Source organism: Orycteropus afer, unplaced genomic scaffold (assembly GCF_000298275.1).
Source record: "Orycteropus afer afer isolate SDZICR_OR568_19922 unplaced genomic scaffold, OryAfe1.0 scaffold00245, whole genome shotgun sequence".
Classification (NCBI taxonomy): Eukaryota; Metazoa; Chordata; class Mammalia; order Tubulidentata; family Orycteropodidae; genus Orycteropus; species Orycteropus afer.
In genome coordinates this window covers 1,740,620-1,754,930 of record NW_006921832.1, presented here as the reverse complement: position 1 = coordinate 1,754,930, position 14,311 = coordinate 1,740,620, and the positions used below count along the sequence as shown (strand labels likewise).

At 40.8% G+C, this 14,311-nt stretch overlaps 1 protein-coding gene across 1 annotated transcript in view; it reads left to right on the top strand.

The window, feature by feature from the left end:
- The window catches only part of ITGB5 (integrin subunit beta 5), a 195,382-nt gene that overhangs the window by 114,553 nt on the left and 66,518 nt on the right, over positions 1 to 14,311 (top strand). The window contains exons 6-8 of the mRNA XM_042782123.1: positions 3,945 to 4,106; positions 6,314 to 6,409; positions 9,124 to 9,213. Of these exons, the coding sequence (XP_042638057.1) occupies positions 3,945 to 4,106; positions 6,314 to 6,409; positions 9,124 to 9,213 (348 nt within the window). The remainder of the gene's footprint in view (positions 1 to 3,944; positions 4,107 to 6,313; positions 6,410 to 9,123; positions 9,214 to 14,311) is intronic.

Genomic DNA, 14,311 nt, shown 5'->3' with positions numbered 1-14,311 from the left:
TGAAGAGGGTCTGTGCAATCCTTCTGCCTAGTCCACCATCTTGCCGCAACTCTGGTTGTATCGTTTTATAGTCCCACCACTAGCGGTGCATAAGAGTCCCCATCTCTCCACATCCTCATCAGCATTTGTTATTTTCTGTCTTGTTGAACTTTGCTATTATTGCTGGGGCAAGATGAAACCTCATTGCTGTTTTGATTTGCATCTTTCTGATGACTAATGATCGTGAACATTTCTTCATGTGTTTTGGCCTCCTGGAGGTCCTCTTGGTAAAGTGTGTATTCATGACTTCTGCCCATTTTTTAATTGGATTGTTTTTCTTTTTGTTGTTGTAGTGTTGGAGTTTCCTATAAATTTTAGAGATAAGTTCCTTGTCAGATATGTCATTGTTGAATATTTTTTCCCCATCTGCAGGTTCCCTTTTGACTCTTTTGGAGAAGTCTTTTGAAGCACATAAAAATTTGATTTTTAGAAGGTCCCTTTCATCTAGTTTATCGTCTGTGGTTTGTGCATTTTGAGTTATGCTTGACAGGCTATTTATGCCATAAATTAGGGCCCCTAAGTTTACTCCTATTTTTTCCTGAAGGAACTTTATAGTTTTTTGTTTCATCTGGATCCATCTGGAGTTAGTTTTTTGTGTATGGTGTGAGGTACGGGTCTTGTTTCATTTTTCTGCAAATAGATACCCAGTTTTGCCAGCAACATTTGTTAAAGAGATAATCTCTTTCCCATTTAATGTATTTCAGCCCTTGCCAAAAATAACTGAGCATGGGTCAATGGATCTATTTCTGAGTTTTCAGTTCTATCCCACTGTTCTATGTATGTATCGTTGTACCAATAGCAAGTTGTTTTGACTGCTGTGGCTGTATAATAGGTTTTGAAATCCAGGAGTGTGAAACCTCCTACTTCATTTTTCTTGTTCAACAGTACTTTGCATATCTAAGGTCTCTTTGCTTTCCAGATAAAACTTGTAATTGGTTTTTCCATATCCTTAAGGAGAGCTCTGGTAGCATAGTGGCTAAGACACTTGCCTGCTAACCAGACGGCTGGTGGTTCAAACCCACCAGCCACTCCTCGGAAGGAAGGTTGGGCAATCCTACTTCCGTAGTGATACTGCCTCGGAAACCCAAGGAGGGGTCGCTATTAGTCGGGGCTGACTCGACGGCACATAACAACAACAACAACAAAGAATGTTGATGGGATCTGGATTGGGATTACAGTGAATGTATAGATTGCTTTGGGTAGTATTGACATTTTCACAATTTTCAATCTTATCCATGAGCATGTATGTTCTTCCATTTATGTAGATCTCTTATGGTTTCTTGAAGTAATGTTTTTTAGTTTTCTTTGTATAGGTCTTTTGTGTCCCTGGTAAGATTTATTCCCAAGCATTTCATTTTTTTTAGTAGCTATATCTACGGCAAATAACAACAACAACAACAATTGTAAATAGTATTGATTTCCTTATTTCCTTTTCAGAGATGTCTTTGTTGGTATAGAGGAATCCAACTGATTTTTGTATGTTGATCTTGTATCCTGCCACTATGCTAAATCTCTCAATTAGTTCCAGTAGTTTTCTTGCTGAGTTTCTTGGATTTTCTATGTATAGGATCATATCGTTAGCAAACAGGGATAGTTTTACTTCTTCCTTACCAATTTAGATGCCTTTGATTTCCCTTTCTTGCTTTACTGCTCTGGCTAGGACTTCCAATACAGTGTTGAATAGAAGTGGTGATGGAGGGCATCCTTGTCTGGTTCCTGTTTGCAAGGGGAATGGTTTCAGTCTATCTCCATTGAGAATAATGTTGGCTATTGGTTTTACATATATGCCCTTTATTAGGTTGAGGAATTTCCCTTCTAGTCCCATTTTTCTGAGAGTTTTGATCAGGAATGGGTATTGGATTTTATTAAATGCCTTTTCTGCATCGATTTATATGATCATGTGTTCCTTTTTCTTTATTTTGCTTATGTAATGGATGATGTTGATCATTTTTCTAATGTTGAACCATCCTTGAATATCTGCATGAACTCCACTTGGACACAATGTATTATTTTTTCGATATGTTGTTGGAGTCTATTGGCTAGGATTTTGTTGAAGGTAGTGATGTCTTTGCCTGATTTTCTTATCAAGATTATGCTTTTTTCATAAAATGAATTTGAGAGTATTCCATCCTTTTCTATGTTCTGGAATAGTTTGAGTACAGAATATTTCTTGCAGATAGATTCTCCTGAAGTCATATTATTGAGTTAAAAGATGTAGCTTTCTTTAAGGTTTTTCATTTGTTTTTAGGTCAGGTTTATTAGGGTATAACTTACATACAGTAAAATGCAGCATTTTTAGGTACAAAGTTGTATAGCCACCCCTGTCAAAGAAGATCATAGAATATTTCCATCAGCCCATAAAGTTTCCTTGTGTTCTTTTCTTTGTTGTCATTACACACACACACCACCACCACCACCACCACCACCACCACCACCACCACCACCATTCTCAGCCTCTTGCAGACACTGATTGGTTTTCTGTTGCTATGATTTTGTCCTTCCCTGAATATCATAGAAATGGGATCATATAGTTAAGTAACCTTTCGAGTCTGGCTTTTTTTTCCCCTTTTAATTAACATAATGCTTTTGAGATTCATCCATGTTGTTGCATGTATTGGTAGTTTATTCTGTTTTATTGCAGACTAACAGTCCATTGTTTATCTCTTCACCAGTTGATGGACATTTGAGTTGTTTATAGTTATTGGTGATTTATGAATAGAACTGCTGTAAACATTTGTAGAGAGGTTTTCATGTGAACATAAGTTTTCCTTTCTCTTAAGTAAATATCTCAGAGTAAGGGTGCTGGTTTCATGGTAAGTATATATTCATCTTTATAAAAAGCTGTCAAACTCTTTTCCAAAGTTATGAAGCCATTTTGCATTCTTGCCTGCAGTGAATACAGGTTCTACTTCTTCCATAACCTACCAGCATTTGGTATTATCAAGGTTCTTTGGTTGCCATTCTAATAGTTATCTACTAGTTATGGTGGGTTTAATTTACATTTCCTTAATGATTAATAATAATGAGGATCCTGTCATGAGCTTATTTCTATTCATATCTCTTCTTTGGTGACGTGTCTGTGCAAATCTTTACCCACTGGAAAAATTCAGTTGTTTGTTTTTTTATTATTGAGCTGTGAGAGTCTTTAGCAGTAGGAAGATGACCAGATCTCAGATTCTATATCAGAGTCTAACTGCTTCTAATAATAGTGACTGAGGGTATGTTTATGTAGTGTTGGGGCCATAGTCTCTAAATACAAAAAGATACAGAGTTCTTCCCTTTATAGACTATATTTAGCTGTGCTTCAGAAGAAAGAGTGGATACATTCCATATAGTGAAGCAGTAAAGACAGAAAAGAGTTAATCCAATTGACCTTAAACTGAAGTGATTTCTTTAATGATTGGAGTGGTTCATATCCTGCTGGTGAGGTGGTTTCCTAACCCTTCAACCAGAAAAAATGGCAGATTTTACCATCTATTGGTCATTTGAGAATTTCTAAGAGGAGGACTGAAGTATTCACTTAAAGCATCATTTTAGACAAGTCCAGCCAGCCAGAGTGTGTTGATGGGGTGGTCATGGTGGGTAAAGGTTATTCTGGGGATGGAAGCATCCATGAGGAGCAGCCTTCAGGTATCACTTAAAGGAAAGGCAAGGTGAAACATGTACAATGGGCTGGAGGGACAGGGTCCCAGGCATTTAAGCTACCCTTCTCCAAACTGTGCCTTCTCTGATCCTCTGTACAATCTCTGTTTTTATGACTGAGCCTCAGCTACACACAGCAGAGGAAGGGCTTCAGATTCAGACTATGATGCCTGGAGTTCGGCCAGTTCCTTGTTTGATGTCCTGGGGTCAGTTTGGGCAGCAGCCAGGAACTCTGTTGTACCTATTGGCTTTCTGTCCCCCAGGAGAAGATTGGTTGGCGAAAGGATGCGCTACACTTGCTGGTATTCACGACAGATGACGTGCCACACATCGCACTGGATGGAAAACTGGGGGGCCTTGTGCAGCCACATGATGGCCAGTGCCACCTGAATGAGGCCAATGAGTACACTGCATCCAACCAGATGGTGAGGACTGGGGACTGCGCCCCCTGACACCTCTCCTTGTGATCCTATCAGTGGTCCGAGGACACCCTCTGCCTTTGAAACCTTCTTCTGGCCCTCTTTACTCACTGACTTTCAGATTCACTTCTGGGACTGGATTTCATTATTCCATCTTCTCCAACTGGGTTCCTAGAACTCTTTATTAATGTACAACATTTTTCAGGGATTCCTGTATTGTGTACCTAAATATGAGAGTGTTTGGTTAAGGGAAGAGATGACCCAGGAGAGACTGGATAATTCTCACAAGGGAGAGTTGATCTTAGGAGGGGGAGGACTGTGTTGCTGCTGAAATCAGATCTAAAATAGGCATCACAGAGAAAAATGAGCTAAAATAAAAATTAATTAATTTAATACATGATAACAATAAAATTTTAAAAAACATGTGATTTTCTGAATAGATACAGAAAAAGTATGTAACAAAGTCCAACACTTTCATGATAAAAAGAGTCAACAAATTAGGAATAGAAAGGAACTGCCTTAATTTGATAAAGGGCATCTATGAAAAACATACAGCTGCCTAAGGCATTTGACTGCTAACCAGAAAGCTGGCGGTTCAAATCTACCAGCCACTCCTTGGAAGGAAGATGGGGCAATCAACTTCTGTAGAGATACCACCTCGGAAACCCAAAGAGGGGTTTCTGTGAGTCAGATCTGACTCAGCAGCTGTGAGTTTGGTTTTGGTTTGGTTAACATCATACTTAGTGGTGAAAAACAGGATGCTTTACCACCAAGATTGGAAACAAGGATGTTTGCTGTCTTTTGCTTTTTAACTTTGTATTGGATGGTCTAGCCAATGCAAGAAAACCAGAGAAAGAAATAGAAGGTATCCAGGTTGGAAAGAAGAAGTAAAATGATCTCTATTCATAGATGATATGTTCTTATACATAAAAAAAATCCTAAGGAATCCATTAAAAATGAATTACAACTAATAAGTTCAGAAAGGTTGCAGCATACAAGATCCATACACAAAAATCATTGTATTTATATACTCTTGTAATGAAAACTAAAAATAAAAGTAAGAAGGCAACTCCATTCAAAATAATTGAAAAAAAAGGATAAACGAAGATAAAACTTCTTGACTTCTAGCAATGGGCATACCAGGCCATTGAGCTCCTTGTCTGTGTCAGGAGTGCTGTAGTAGGCCTCCTGCATGGAATGGGAGACTCCTAAGTACTTCTAATTCCAATATTCCATGACTGTGACCATGTAATTAAAAATAATTTACGTACAATTTCAAATACACACAATAAACCAGTAATATGAACTCCCACATACCCATCATCCATACCCAACAATTATCAAGATCTTGCCACACTTACTATGTAATTATTTTTCAAAAATCTACATCCTTCAAATTCCAAAACCCATTCCAGTGTCTGGCCAGAGGAGAATTCTTTCTAACTTACTTTATTGGTAATCCTGTCTTCTCCCCTTTCAAAAGGTGGCCAGTGCCCAGGTTTTCCATATTATGTAAGAATAATTGAGTCTGGAAAAAGGCCTCTTAACTACAGGACATTAGCAGATGAGGACTCCAATACTCATCATTACCCCTTAAAATCCTTAAGGACATTGCTAAACTGCTTCTTAGCCTTCTCCCTCTCTATTCCCTTTGTACTCCTATGACCCGACCTTTAGTCCAGAGACTGGCATTCTCTTCTGCCCATTCTGAGACATAAGCAGGACTGAGCAGGACCCAAAGAGGACATTGAAAGGCTTAACTGTTGGGGCGTGGGAAGCGGAGAATAGGGTGAGGATATAGGAGGACAAGTCTTAGGAAAAAAGTAAAGGTAAACAAGTACTAATGGTAGAGGGTAGGATGTGGTAGCTGTTCTTTTTGCAGCCTCCCCCACTCTTCTCCATTCCTCCAGAAAGGATGGAAAACAGGACCAGGTCTGGAAAATCTCCTTTCATCATATCTCCACTTTGGCTTGCGAAGGGTGGGAGGAGTGGATCTGGTTTGATGGGTGTTGGAGGTCCTTTCCTTGAGCATTTCCTCCACATATCTCTTCAGTTCAGGAGCTTGGTTATTAAGTAGCTTAAGGGGCCACCCAAGAGAAAGATACTTTCCATGGCAAGTGATGAGCTGCTGAGAATATTGAGTGCACGTCTAGCATGTGCTAGAATCGCAGCCTGTTAGAATGTTTCACCCTTGACTTTTGCCTTTACCCTAGGACTATCCATCCCTTGCTTTGCTTGGAGAGAAGTTAGCAGAGAACAACATCAACCTCATCTTTGCAGTAACAAAAAACCATTATATGCTTTATAAGGTATACCTGGGAAGAGAGGGAGGAAGGGAGGCTATTGGCCAGACTCTGGGGACCATGCTAATCCTGAGGTGAATAGGACATTAGAATGTGGGGTCAGATGAAATGCGGGGAGGCTGGTGGAGGAGGGTTAACAGCTGTGGTCTGAGTGAGCGGAGACTCAAAGGAGGGGTGGAGTGTAGCCCTGCCTTGATCTAGAGAAAAATAATAGTATTAAAGGAACTGTTAGATATTCACTTAGCACTGGGTGCCTTTACAAGGAATTTGAACATATGTAATCTAATTTGATTTTCAGAAAATCTTGGAAATAGTGTGAATTCCCACATTATAGATGAGGAAATGGAAACACATAGATTTTGAAATGGAACCATTTCCTCTAGTAGGGAAGAAAAGTATAAAATACAACTGTACAGAAAGAAAGTTAAGGCACCTCACCAGGCTGCGCCACTATTTCTAGGTTTACAGAGGTGTATTTCTCACCCTCAGAGCATTGGAGTGATCAGGGTGACTTTGGGAGACCAGTGGGCTAGTCTGGAGCAGTCATTTCTAAGAAAAACAATGTCTTGACTGAATAGAACAGTCTGTATCTGAACCTATTCTGTCTAAAAGAGATTTTCCTTAGTTGCCCTATGGGCTGGCCATTATAAACTTACTTACTGAAAGTACTCTTTCCCATAATCATGGACAAACCACATTCTAGACAAGAAATTTCATCTTAGTTGCACCACAGATGCTCATTTAGTTACATGGAAAGCCCAGTGTTCTGGTTACCTAGTGCCACTCTGACAGGTATTCTGTCCTGGTTACCTAGTGCCACTCTGACAGGAATATACCACAGATGGAATGGCCTTAACAAACAGGAGTTTATGGTAGCATAGTGCCTAAGGCACTTGACTGCTCACCAGAAGGCTGGTGGTTCAAACCCACCAGCCACTCCTCGGAAGGAAGGTTGGGCAATCCTACTTCCGTAGTGATACTGCCTCGGAAACCCAAGGAGGGGTCGCTATGGGTCGGGGCTGACTCGACGGCAAACAACAACAACAACAACAGTTTGGAGGCTTTCAGTCCAAGTTCAAAGTGCCAGGCTCTAGGGGCTGAGTGAAAGCTCGTTGACCTTGGGGTTCAGCTCTGCCTCCTGCTCCCAGCCCACTGAAGCTAGAGGCATCTCTTCACTCAGGCAGCTCCTGGCTGCTGAGGCTAACAAGCCCAAGGTCGACAAATAAAATGGCACAGTCCTGATGTTACCAAACCACACGGTAGGCCATTAATTCAAGTCCACTGGAAGTCCCAAGGTCGGCAGAGCATGGCAGGCTGCTGAACAATGACACAGTTACATGCAGGGTCCAAGCATGCTATAAGCTAGAGACTATCCCCAAGACTTCTTATATACAGGAAGCAGACCACATCCCAAAGGCAGCTACTCAGCTGTTCACAGTAGACTCCATCAAGGAGTTGATTACCACTCTCACCATGGAGAATACTACATCCAGCTGCCCAGCCAAGTGGACACACAAACTGAACTACCACACCCAGCCTACCTACAATGTTCTTTAAATTGAAAGACTGTGAGAAGTTAGTCAGAAATCCCTCTCCACTCCACTAGAAAAGTATGGTTGCCTCTCCCTTACTGTCTTGAAATATCCATAAAAGAACCTTTGTCTGATTGTGTTTTTCCATTGCTCCTTCCTGAGATTGTCATTGATAAAATGGCACTTATATTTTCTTGAGTTCTTTTCCTCCTCTTGTCTTGTTTTAGTCTGAATCACTTTTAAAAGATGAAAACAAAGGGAAGAGAATTGTCAGATTTCTGTTTGTTTGGTGGAAAATAACCTGTTACTATTGAGTTGATTCTGACTCATGGTGACCCCATGTGTGGAAGGATAACAGGATAAAACATATAAATTTATAAATAGCATTTTCAGAGAGATCAATCCTACAGGCTGTACCGGTTATATTTCCAGATATTTCAAGAGGGAAGAAATACACCTTGGCTTAAGCTGTCCTTCCTCAGAACAAAACATGCCTTGCTCAAGTAGGACACCCAGTCCAAGGGAGGCTGAGGCTGGTGGATGTTGCTGGCACTGTTACCAGTGACATACTCAGGAGTTGGTACAAATGAAAGAAGGGTAGCAAGTACTTCAGGGCTCTCCACTTTGCCACAGGACTTCACTTAGAAATATCTAGAGCTCCTTGGGAGGGCACTGTTCACAACTCTATGAAGAAAAGAGGCTGTATTTGAGACCCTTGGAAAATTTGCCCCTTTCACTCATGTAGAGTAGATTGAGGGGATCCTTGAAGTTGAATTTGAGAATAATTATGTCAAACGGGGAAAATGGCAGGAAAATCATTAGGAATACACCGACCTTAAAGAATAGAATTTCAGAGCATTATTCCTTACACACCAGAGGGAAGGGATCTCCAAGAAGGATTATGCCATTATGCCTTATGTTCAGATCTTGTCAGCTCCCTTCCTCTAAGACCTACAGGCATGGATATTCCCCAGCCTGCTGCACCAGTGCTATTCCTCTGGGACAGTTTTTTTTTTTTTTTTTTTTTTTTCCCTTTTGCTGTTATCTCCAGTGTATCGTGTGAGAAGAGTGACAGAATATTGTACTGGGGAGACCCTTACTGTTCTAGCTCAATATAGTAGAGTATAGCAGTGTTCTCCTTGATGGTGTAAATGGGCATATTTTCTTAAAATTTTTTTTCCCCCCAAGAATTTTACAGCTCTAATTCCTGGAACAACAGTGGAGATTTTACATGGAGATTCCAAAAATATCATTCAACTGATTATCAATGCATACAATGTAAGTCACTGATTTCTTCCTCACTACCCCTTTCCCCACTACCACCTCCATCCCCAACTTCTCTCACTGAGATATCTGGAGCTAACGTGGAATTAAGTGGGAAATGCACTGTCTTGGTGCACTTGACTCTCTTCCCTGCCTTCTTCCTCTTGAATTTGGCATCTTTCTCATTCCCTCAGGCTCAGAAATGGAGAAGGCCATCCTCTTCATACATCCTTCATCCTTCTCCCCCTCTTCACCTCTGGGATCTTGACTGTTGTCATAAGTTGATCCCAGTGAGTCAGGAGTGGCTTAGTCAAACTCAGGCCAATGGCACCTAGATGCACTTGAGTTCTGACTTCTGGGAAGGACCAAGCTCCAATCAGAGCACCTCATGTAAGTGGGTACAGGTGCTGTCTAGTTGCTCTCCAATTGCCTAGACTGATCCTGCCAGGTGAAGAGGACATCGGCAGTCACAGCTGGAGGAGAACAGTGAGAAGCATTCACAATGAACTATTGTCGTAGGACAATGGACATTGCTCAGAGCTCCTGGAGCTCAGCATAGTGATGCAGGCTAAAATGGATTATAAGAATTCGAGAAGAATCAACAGTTAGGAGCCTCATGTGTCTTTTGCCTACAAGCTTAGAATTTGATAATAATCAAGTCCTAAGTGGGCTTCTTGTATTCAATGTTATTGTAACTCATCATGTTCCTGTTGTTAGCTACTGTTGAATTAGCTCCCGACTCAGCAACCCCATGTACAATAGAATTAAATTCTGCCCAAGCATGTGCTGTCACCAATGATTGGTTGTGGATAGGACGGTTGTGATCCATAGGGCTTTCACTGGCTGATTTTTGGAAAGAGATCACAACTTTCTTCCTTAACTCATCATGTTAACTTGGCTCTAAGTACAACTATTCATGGACACGATGTTTACCACCTTGCCCACAAATGGTACCACCTTGCCCCCAAAACTTTCTCCTTCCTACCCTGCTTCTAGTTTGTAATACCCAAGAAATGCTTGATTCAGATCTATCTTCTCTCAGGAAAATGGCAAGCACGGTTTCTCATGTTGGGAAGTATGTACCCTCAGCCTACACCTCCCCTCTAATATGGCTCTAACTTCCAGTGCCCACTCAGGCCCTCAAGCTGCCATGTAATTCCCAAATTTGAATTCAGAGTATATCTTTCTATAAAAGTTACATAGAGAGTAACTGGAGTTTAAATTTATGTTTAACAGACTGGGAGCTAACCTGGAAACCTAACTAACCTCTTTGGCAACACAAATATGGGAGAAAAATAATTTTGCTTTTCAAATAATGACTGACTTATAAATGTGTATTTGGAATCCTGTCCTTTCCAGTGTTGACTTTGTCAACCTGCTGATGTGGCCCTCTTTTGAGTTATAAAATACTACTCAGCTAGAAGACCAGGAGCCACTAGGTAATGCCCTAGCCATTGGGGAACCCTAAAGGTTGGGGTGTGGCAGCCCTGTACATACTCTCCTTTAGTGGACTGAGCAATGAGGACTGTTGCTCCCCACACTGCTAGCTCCTGCCTTCTTCTTTTGTACTTAAGAGTCTTCTTCTCACAAATTCTCTGATTCCTCCTCTTGCTGGAACTTCCTGTTGAGGGAAATGAAATAATTATTTCTACTCTCCAGTCTCACTCCCCACTTCTCCCACCCCACTGTATACATGTACTAACATCCTCTTTTCTGATCTATGACCTTGGCCCTTTAAATCCTCACCCAATCCAATGGCCATCTCAGAACCCAGAGCCCAGAGAGACAGGGTTTCCAGATGAGCTTTAGTGATTTTCAGATTCCCACAGGGAGTTACTTGGTTTGCATTTGCAGGACGAGGAAGAATGTATATGCTCTGCTATGCAGGCACAGCAGCTCTGCTAAATGTAATATATGGAGAGGATGTGTGAGGAGAATGTGTGAGGCGTCTGGGGCCTGCTAGATGCCACCCTCTTTCCAGGAGCTACTCCTGCCAACCTCTTGGGCCTCAAGATCTGGCTGTGAAGTAGAGAAATCACAGCAAGCTGGTACTCCTGCCCTGTGCTGCTCTGCCCTCCCCTCTGAGCACATCAAGGCTTTGATGAGGCCTACTGTGGACCCAGAGTTCTGGTGGTATAGTGGTTAAGACTGTTAATCACAAGGTCGGTGGTTTGAACCCACTAGCTACTCTGTGGGAGAAAGATGAGGCAGTCTGCTTCTGTAATGATTTACAGCCTTGGAAACCCCCTGGGGTAGTTCTTTTCTGTCCTGTATATAGGGTCATTGTCCACCACTTAGCTGTCAATTTGTCATACTGTGGTGGCTTGCAGGTTGCTGTGAGCCTGGAGGCTATGCTACCAGTATTTCAAATGCCAACAGTGTCACCAATGGTGGACAGGTTCAGCAGCGCTTCCAGACTAAGAGAGACTTGGGAGAAGGAAAAGGCCATCAACTGCTCAAAGTACTGGCCAGGGAAAACCTTAATTTAAACAGCAGTGAAACACTGCTTGGTATGTTACTAGAAAACTTCATGAATAGCCCTGAAACATTGTCTGTATAATGTCAGAAGTTGAGCCTCTCAGGTCAGAAGGCACTCAAAATATGACTGGAGAAGAGCTGTCACCTCAAAGTAGAGTTGACCTTAATGACATGGAAGGAGTAAAGCTTTCAGGACCTTCATTTGCTGATGTGTCACAACTCAGTATGGGAAGAAACAGCTGCAAAAATCCATGAATAATTGGAACATGGAAGGTACAAAGTATGAATCTAGGAAAATTGGAAGTTGTCAAAAATGAAATGGAATGCATAAAGATCAATATCCTAGGCATTAGTGAGCTGAAAAGGACTGAATCAGACAACCATATGATCTACTATGCCAGGAATGACACAGAGGAATGGCGTGGCATTCATTATCACAAAGACTGTTTCAAGATCTATCCTGAAGTACAATGCTGTCAGTGATAGGATAATATCCATGTGCCTACAAGGAAGACTAGTTAATACTACTGCTATTCAAATTTACACACCAACTGTCAAAGCCAAAGAGAGGAAATTGAAGATTTTTACTAACTTCTGCAGTCTGAAATTGACCAAATATGTAATCAAGATGTGATGATTATCACTGATGACTGGAATGCAAAGAAGAATCACCAGTAGTTGGAAAATATGGTCTTGGTGATAGAAATGATGCTGGAAATTACATGATAGAATTTTGCAACAGCAACAACTTATTCATAGCAAATACCTTTTTCAAAAACATAAATGGCAGCTATACACATGAATTTCACCAGAGGGAGTACACAGGAATCATATCAACTACATCTGTGGCAAGAGGCGATGGAGAAGCTCAATATCTTCAGCCAAAACAAGGCCAGAAGCTGACTGTGAAACAGACCGTCAATTGCTCATAGGCAAGTTCAAGTTGAAGTGGAAGACAATTAAAACAAGTCCACAAGAGCCAGAATATATGACCTTGATTACATCCCTCCTGAATTTAGAGACCATCTGAAGAATAGATTTGACACATTGAATACCAGTGACCGAAAACCAGAAGAATTGTGGGATGACATCTAGAACATCATCCATTAAGAAAGCAAAAAGTCATTAAAAAGACAGGAAAGGAAGAAAAGACCAAAATGGATGTCAGAAGAGACTCTGAAACTTACTTTTGAACAGAGAATAGCTAAAGCAAATGGAAGAAGTCACAAGATAAAAGAGCTGAACACAAGATTTCAAAGAGCAGCTCGAGAAGACAGTCAGTTGTTACAATGAAATGTTCAAAGACATGGAGTTAGAAAACCAAAAGGGAAGAACATGTTTAGCATTTCTGAAGCTGAAAGAACATAAGAAAAAAATCCAAGGTTTGAGTTGCACTATTGAAAGAGTCTATGGGCAGAATATTGACTGATGTAGGAAATATCAAAAGAAGATGGAAGCAATACACAGAGTCCCTGTACCAAAAAGAATTGGTCCATGCTCCTCTATTTCAGGAGGTGGCATATGATCAAAAACTGATGGTATTGAAGGAAGAAGTTGAAGCTGCACTGAAGGAGTTGGTGAAAAAAAGGCTCTGGGAATTGATGGAATACCCATTGAGATGTTTAAACAAATGGATGTTACGCTGGGGGCACTCACTTGGCTATGCCAAGAAATATGGAAGATAGCTACCTGGCCAACTGACTGGAAGAGATCCATATTTGTACCCATCCCAAAGAAAAGTGATCCACAGAATGTGGAAATTATTGAAGAATATCATTAATATCACACGGAAGTAAAATCTTGCTAAATGTAATTCAAAAATGATTGCAGCAGTATATTGACAGAGAACTTCCAGAAATACAAGCTGGATTCAGAAGAGGATATAGAATGAGGGATATCATTGCTGATGTCAGATGGATCTTGGCTGAAAGCAAAGAATACCAGAAAGATGTTGCCTTGTATTTTATTGACTATGCAAAAGCATTTGATTGTGTGGATCATAACAAATTATGGATAACATTGAGAAGAATGGAAATTCCAGAACACTTAATTGTGCTCATGAGGAACTTATACCTATAATAGGAGGCTGTCATTCCAACAGAACAAGGAGATACTGCATGATTTAAAATCAGCAAGGGAGTGTATCAGGGTTGTATCCTTTCGCCATACTTATTCAATCTGTATGCTTAGCAAGTAATCTGAGAAGCTGGACTATATGAAGAACGCAGCATCAGGATTGCAGGAAGACTCATTAACAATAGGCGATATGCAGATGACACAACTTTGCTTGCTGAAAGTGAGGATGACTTGAAGCAGTTACTAATGAAGATTAAAGACTGTGTGCAGTCTGCGGTATGAATTATACCTCAACATAAAGAAAATGAAAATCCTCACAACTGGACTAATGAGCAGCATTATGATAAATGGAGAAAAGTTTGAGATTGTCAAAGATTTCGTATTACTTGGTTCCACAGTAAATACAAATGGAAGCTGCAGTCAAGAAATCTGATGATGTTCTACCCAAAGCAATCTATACATTCAATGCCATCCCAAGCCAGATCCTATCAACATTCTTTAGGGATATGGAAAAACCAATCACTAACTTTATATGGAAAGGAAAGAGACCTCAGATAAG